Here is a 7,926-nt window from a genome sequence, read left to right as displayed (position 1 = left end):
CACCCCCTGCCACATTCTATGGTTTCATTAACATGGTACTAACATCACTATACTTTCAAACACTGGTACTTCAGTTTTGAAGAATCGATTCTCCATATCAAATTACAATGGAAATCGGGTACTCTTGACCTTCTACAACTAAGAAATGTGTTCCTTCCTCCATCACCATCAGGCCATCTTCATTAGTTCTACTAAGGTGTTCGCAAGGGCTCACTTCAAATTCAATTTCAGCTCTTTCCCCTGCAATTAATTGCACACTATGGAATCCAACCAGCTGTTTCCTTGGCCTCCCATTTCCTTGTTTCGTCTGCCTCGCAAATAGTAAAACTGGATGCTTGCCCGCCATCTCACCATGGTTCTTTACTTCAATTCTAACAGGGAATTTTTTGTGCTCACAGAATTCCGTGCCCAATTCAGAAACCAATATGGACAGCACTGAGTCGAAGTTGTTGATTTTATGCATTGTTGATGATTGATTAAAGTAGAGTTTGTTTTGGGAGACAACACCTAGTTCATAAGTATATTTCGAGTAGCTGAGGCCATAACCAAACTCAAAAACAGTTGGTCCTTTGTAGAATCTGTATGTACGCCCAGGATAGCCTGAAGAAGTTTCAGGTCGCATCCTCATATCTGTCATTGAAACTTTGACAAATTCTTGTGGATACCAAGTCATCGGTAGCTTCCCTCCTGCATTGCAACGTATAGTTCAGCATTAGAACTACAAAATGTTGATATATATATGTATGTATGTATATATATATATATATATATATATGTATGTATATATATATATATATATATATATATATATATATGTTGGGACAACCCATTTCTCATCCACTTGAGCACAAATAAAGAAGCATATCATCACCTGGATTATGGTCACCAAAGATGATTTCTGCAAGAGCAATTGCTCCAGCTTCACCAGGATAACCAGCCCACAAAATGCTTCCGATATTTTCATCATTTTTGGCGAAAGATACATCAATAGGACCTCCAGAAAGAAGCACTAGAACAACTGGATTCTTTGCTGCTTTTGCAACACTGATAATCAGTTCTTGTTGCTTCCCAGGTAGTACCAAGTCTCTGCGATCAAGTCCCTCCTTCTCTTGAGTATCGTCCAGACCCATTATCAATACCACATGATCCGCCCCTTTTGCTACATTCACAGCCCCATCAATTGAAGCTGAAGAGCATTGAACTGAGTCACAACCTGGGTAAGGAATGGTGTGTTCAATATAGCTCTGCAACGCTTGCAGTGGCGTGACAAGTTTACATGGAGGGCCTGCATAGTTTCCGAGAAGTGTTTGCACAGAATTGGCATTAGGGCCAATAACAGCCAGGGACATGGTTTTGGATTTTGGAAGAGGGAGGAGTCCTGCGGAGTTCTTCAAAAGGACAATGCCATTACGGGCTGCATCGAGGGCTAGCATTTGGTTTTCTTGGGAGCAGACTTGGTCAGGACCAATGTTCCCAAATTGCTGGCCAGTAGGATTCCCATTGAAAAGCCCTAACCTCATTCTTACAGAGAAGAGGTTATGAAGGGCTCTGTCTATTTCAGATACACTTAATTTTTTTTGGTCCACGGCTGCTCTGGTGTGTTTCTGCAAGTATGATCCACAGTTGACATCCATGCCTGCATGCATGTGTGTGTTAAACAGAGCTCAACGACAAAATGTCAAATGAAGCTATATATTACTAAAGATGAAAAAAATTGAAATTTTTTTTCAAATTAATTTTTTTGTACTTTATTTTAAAAAGACAAAAGAAATAAAATATTATTTTTTTTTTATTGGTAATGTTATATTAGTTTATGCTGGATTGTTTTTATTTTTTTCACATTTTTTTTTTTTTTCTAGTTTATTTTTTTTTTTTAGTTTCAAAAACCAAAGAAAAATAATAGGAAAGAAACAAATTTTCATGTAAAATTATAAAATCATGCCTATGAAAATATAAAAAACTGAATCACGTATGTTCAATCAAAAAACTCCATGATTTTATCCTTATGAAGTAAAAAAAAAAAAGTAACACTTAAAAAAAATTATTAAAAATTATTATTTTTATTTATGAAGTAAAGTAAAGAAGTTTCAAAAAAAAAAAATAAAAATAAAAATAGACCTTCAAAATAAAAATTATATTTATTTGGGAGTGTTATTGTGGTTGTTTTTTCAAAGTATTTTTCATGCCAAAATACATTAAAATAATTATTTAAAAAAATTATTTTTAACATCAGCATACTTAAAATGATTTAAAAATATAAAAAATTTAATTTTTTAAAAAAATATATGAATTATACCGCATTTTTAAATATATTTTTTATATTTTTGGGCGGGTGTAAATTGGATAAACTATGAATAGACACAATGTGACTATCAATTGGAAAAAGGCAAGTGGGCCTAGCTTAACAGTTCTCAGGGAGGGGGAATGGGATCTCATGAAACCTGATCATACAAGTTCTTAGCCAACTTTTCAATAAAGTTTGTTTTTATAGTGTAAAAATATATTTTTAAAAAAAATTTTAATTTTTTTTTAATTATTTTAGTATATTGATATCAAAAATAAATTTAAAAATATATATTATTTTAATATATTTTTAAATAAAATGTTTTTAAAAAATAACTATTACCACAACGTAAAATGGATTACTCCAAAAAAAATACCTATATCATATCTATAATTTTTTTAATTTTTTTTGGTCCAAAAAAATTCACCTATTGAAGTTGATAAAATCCATATCTGTCAGTTTTAGATTAAATTAGTCATTTAACCTGCATTTCATTGCGGGCTATAAATTTTTTTCCAAAACAAATATTGGGTATGCAGGCTGTTTTAATATGTTTTTTAACATAAAAGAACTCAAAGTGTAAATTAAAAGGCCTATGAAAGCATCTAATTAAATAAATCGATAATTATTTATATAAATAAAAAAAAATTGTTAACAATAACTATGAAAAAAAAAAAAACTGAAATGAAATATGAATGTAGAGGTAGGTACAGTGAATCATTTTAGTTTATTTGTAATCTCCCTACTGACGACACAAACAAAAAGATGAAGAGGTGGGTCTCATACCAGCTTTAAGCACAGCAACCACAGCATCTTCTGGTGTTTTGGCGTATCCTTGAGCATCATGGATGATGGAAACCGCATCACAGTCTGATGCGATGTACCTGATTATCATTAACAATATAGTAATCACACGTACATTAAAATTTCTGTGAAAAATAAAAAACAAAAAGAAAAAGCTGTGCTAACCTCATATTAATAAAAAAAACAAAAACAAGGAAAAGAGGGGTTTTAATCATATTTTTATTGTAGCTCTAGAAATATTTTACCATTAACTAAAATAGTAAAATTACTAATTCACCTCTCATTCAAATAACAAATGGCTTTATTTAGAAGCATATTGGGGTCATTTTGTTTTATATGAATGGTGAAAATACTAAATTATATTTGGAGACAAAAAAAAAATTATATACCTTACGTCAAAGGGTATTATTAGTTTTTTCTATTTTAGGTTTTGGTTAAATTACTAAAACATCTTTTAAATCAATACAATTAAAGTTTTTGGTCAAGGGATATTTATATTTTTTTCATGTTATTTATTTTGTTATTTTTTCAAAATAAAATAATATTAAATTTTAAAAAATTGTTGCCACGTGAAATATGTTCACGCACTTTGAACAGTGCATGTGACACCTTCTTGTGATTAAACCTAATGATCATCATTATGTAGTTAGAGTATTGTCGCATTCTCTTTCTACTAGTGTGGCACATGTATCAATAGGTGGATGGTTTATCTTCAATGAATTTTTTTTTTTTTCTCTCTCTCCCTCTAAAAATTGTTGATTGGTCTTTTTGTTTTTTGATATTTGTGACTTGGTACTTCTTTTGATTTTCTATTTTTTTTCTTGACTCTTTAATAAGAGTTTTGTTTCTTTTAAATTTAGTCATTCAATTCTAATTTGTGATATATTATGTTTTTCAATTTAGTATTTATTCTTTTGAATTTTTTTTTGCTTAACCCTTTTATATAATTTTTTTCAATTTCATCCTTTAATTCAAGTTTATTTTATGTTATTATTTTCAATTTGGATCCGTAATTGTTTTTTCTTTTTTATTAGAGTTAATTTTCTCTTCAATTTAACCCTCCAAACAAAAATTTATGTCCTTTTTTCTTTTAATTTTTTTTCATTCTTTGCTCTTTTGTATAGTTGTTATTGCTTTTCGATTTAGCACTTCAATTTTAATTTTTTTAAAATTTTTTTATTTAGTCCTTTATTTTTTTGAAATTTATTTTTTTTTAACTCTTTTATAAAAATCTTATTGTTTTTAATCTCACCTATTTAAACTAAGTTTATGTTGTGTTATTTTTTTAAATTTTTTCATTCTTTTTTTTTTTTTTTCCTTTTGTTTTTTATTTTTTTCTTTAATTTAACCTTACAGTAAAAAAAATTTAGTTTGCCCTCTAATTTATTTTTATTTCAATTTTCACCCTTACTATTTTAATTATTACTTTTTTTATTTTAAATTTTTTTTGGGTAATTGATTGTTTTCCATATTATGCTCTTCAATCGTTTATTGACTCGACCCAATTTTTTATCCCTTTTTTTATTCCAATTTCATGGTATCATTATTTCTTTTTTAAAGGTATCATGATCCATTTAAAAATAAATATTCTGGTTAATATCACTATATTTTTTTTTATCATCTAATTAAAATAAAATCAACTTATTAATATTAATCAATTTTATTACTTGAAATATTAATTGCTTTTTTTTTTTTTAAAATGCATTTGCATAACCTAAACATTGTTTTTTGTGAGAGAAAAGAATGGACTTGTAGCAAAGCGCGGGCCGTGCAAAGTATTATCCATTTTTAATTGGATCCTCACATTATATATTCTCTATCAATTAGGTCTCCAGCCTATATATAACATTCTTCCAAATTAATTATTAAGAATTTGTGACAGAAAACTTTAAGGTGTCTTACAAAAAGATATCTTTTTATGGCATAAAAATAGTTATTTAGACAGAAGGATGAGATCTAATTGAGGATTGGTGTATTGGTTAGGACTTAATTGATAAAACAAATTGGTTGGGAACTCAATTAAGAACCGGTGTATAGGTTGAGGGCTAATAGGAGTTTATCCCCCAAAAAGTTAAGTTTTGCTTTCTTTTACCATGATTCACTATACCCTAGTTCTGACTTAAAGTAGAATTAAATACAAATCATTTTATAATAAGATTGTAAAATATAAAAAAATGTCACACCAATGGCAAGAATAATGATAATAAGGTTGGTGTCCGTTGAGATTAAATTTAAGCATGGTTACCAGAAAATTATTGATTCTTAATGTGGTATATGCTAAATTATTGACTCATATAGAGTAGAATTAAATATAATTTATTAACAAGAATTTAATGGGCATTGCAAATGGATAAAGTGTAAAAAAGCATACCCATCAAAGCCCCATTGGGCTCTAGCGGTTTGAGAGAGGAAATTGGAATCTGCACAGTTAGGGATTCCATTAACTCTATTGTAAGCACACATTATTCCACTGGCTCGCCCTTCTTCAACACAACTTTTGAATGGTGGTTGATATGTGTCTGCTAAATCTTGCGCGGTCACCTGATTTAATTAATAACAAATAAGCCATGTTTTGTGCTCAAGAAAATCTTAAAATAATATATATATATATATATATATATATTAGATGTTTTAGCGAGAAACTTATATAGTGTAATAATTCTCATTTCTTTCCTTTTTCTTTTTTTACTTATAATATATAAAAAGTTTCGTCTATCGATACTTTAAAGTTGATAAAGCTCACTTTCTTTGAATTTGACTCACCAGGAGTCAGAGAGTCAAAAGGAAAGCAGCTGAAACTGGGGAAGGGCATTAGGCATGCGAGACACTTACATAAGCATCAAAAACATAGCGACTCGTGCCATTCCAGTTTTCCAAGTCATAAGCAGTAAAGTGCTTACAACAAGCTGAAGCTTGAAGCGGCCCATTAATCTCCCCTCCCCTAAATGAATCCCCTTGAAGCCCTCTCACGTATGACACTCCATATTTCCCTGTCATCAATGGATCCTCACCAGGTGTTTCTTGCCCTCTCCCCCATCTTGGGTCCCTAAATATGTTGATATTTGGTGCCCAGAATGTCATCCCTGTAGCCTGCCCTGCATTGTACAGTGCTCTAGCCTCTTTTCCGATCGCCTTCGCACATTCAAAAATGACTTATACACTAATATCCTTGCAAGTAGAGATTAAGAAAGATTAACGTTTTGTTTTGGGTGGTTATACCTGACTAATGCGATACCACTGGTTGGCATCAAAAGAAGCAGCGGAAAGAATGACTTGAGGGAAACTAGTGGCCCTCTTAATAGTACCATTGAAACGAATGCCAGGTCCTGCATAGGCAACGCCGTGTAAGGCCTCGGACCACCACTGATAACCCGGGATGCCAAGTCTTGGAATCGGTTGAGCTGAATTAACGAGTTGGGATATCTTCTCCTCTAAGGTTAGCCTGGCCACCAGATCGGTGGCTCTTTGGCTGATGGGAAGTGTGGTTTTGCAAAAAGGGAAGGTCTTTGTTGATGGGTTTGACGAGTCGCATGAGAATGGTGGCTGAGTTGAGTCAACTTGGAGGACAAGAACAGTGAAGATGGTAAAGGTAAAGAAACGGAGGTTTTCGGGTCTCATTGTGGGATTGTTTAATTATGTGTTGTGGAGTTCGACACTGTTTATGTACGCAGTAGCTGTAGGTGCGTTTTATTTAAAATACAATTTATAACTGTTTGGTAATTAAAAAAAAAACGATTTATTATGCATGAGATCCATATAATTATTTTTACTTTTAAAATGCTGTAAAGGAAAAGCTATGAAGACATGATTTTCATACACTGTAGGCTATAAAAAATAAAGAAACAGTGCAATTCACTATACTGTTCACGAGTGAATTGCACTGTTCACATTAAAGTGCAATTCACCTGTACACATTTTTTTTTTTTTAATGTGTTAATTGTATTAATTTTTTTTAAAAAAAAAAAACTAGTTTAGAGAATTAAATTCATTCGCGATGCGAGCAATATTTTTTTCTCAAAAAACTAGTATAGAATATCAATTTTATATCTGATTATATTTTATGTAATTTTATTAAACGCTCAAAAAAATTATGAAAACTATAGTTTTTATCGAATGAATTTTATACATAATGAAATTATAAATAGTTTAATGGAATAATAAAAAATATTTTATATAAAGTATTATTTTTTTCATGATATAATAGGAGTAATTAATTTTACAATATTTAAATTTAAAATTATTAATATTAATATATATTTTTTAAAATTATTTTATAACCTCAATTTCAAAAGCATTCTTAACTAAATACATTAAATTATTTTTTTTCAATCTCAATTTCAATCACAATTTTAACCAAACACCTATTTTTTTAAACCAATCTCAATTAAAATATTTTTTTATAAAATAATTTTTTTCAAATTACAATTATAACAGCTACCGCAATACTAAACATACTCTTTAAAAGTAAGAGTAAATAAGAAATTGTGAAGATATATTGGGTTTCGCTAGGAGAATGGATGCCAACTGATGGGCAGATAACTTCCTTGTTTAACATTATGATAGGATTAAAATAAGAATCTAAAGATTTATTTTCCTTGCTACATATCCTTGTAAATTTATTTCCTTTCTTGCTGTATAATTTATTGCAAGTATTTAGAAATATTACTAAATAAAACAACAATTATTTAATATATGTTATCAATGCATATACACGATACTTAATTAACATATTGCATACACACGATACTGAAATTTCTTTATCATAATTTATTGCTGTATAAATGCATATACACGATACTTAATTAACATATAACCTAGTAACACTCATTCATATAAGT

The 7,926-nt window shown here is 29.9% G+C and overlaps 1 protein-coding gene across 1 annotated transcript; it reads right to left on the bottom strand.

Moving 5' to 3' along the window:
• On the bottom strand, positions 1 to 6,706 carry LOC118030451 (probable beta-D-xylosidase 7). The gene is made up of 6 exons (XM_035034567.2): positions 6,308 to 6,706; positions 5,921 to 6,220; positions 5,460 to 5,629; positions 3,071 to 3,168; positions 872 to 1,636; positions 1 to 687 (listed from the first exon to the last, which is right to left on the bottom strand). Exons 1-6 carry the CDS (start codon positions 6,704 to 6,706, stop codon positions 98 to 100), a joined length of 2,322 nt encoding a protein of 773 aa, XP_034890458.1. The 3' UTR covers positions 1 to 97.
• Between the last annotated feature and the right edge of the window lie 1,220 nt (positions 6,707 to 7,926).

This window comes from Populus alba, chromosome 5 (assembly GCF_005239225.2).
Source record: "Populus alba chromosome 5, ASM523922v2, whole genome shotgun sequence".
NCBI classification, from domain to species: domain Eukaryota; kingdom Viridiplantae; phylum Streptophyta; class Magnoliopsida; order Malpighiales; family Salicaceae; genus Populus; species Populus alba.
The sequence above is the reverse complement of the archived record's forward strand: the minus strand, read 5'-3'. Positions and strand labels throughout refer to the sequence as shown.

Bases quoted from the DNA above. Each gene is read 5' to 3' on its own strand.
- LOC118030451 (XM_035034567.2), bottom strand. From the start codon at position 6,706: ATGAGACCCGAAAACCTCCGTTTCTTTACCTTTACCATCTTCACTGTT. The intron at 5,630-5,920 runs GTAAGTGTCTCG...TAATTAAATCAG, and splicing joins GCTATGTTTTTGATGCTTAT to GTGACCGCGCAAGATTTAGC. The intron at 3,169-5,459 runs GTATGCTTTTTT...AATGATAATCAG, and splicing joins GCCCAATGGGGCTTTGATGG to GTACATCGCATCAGACTGTG.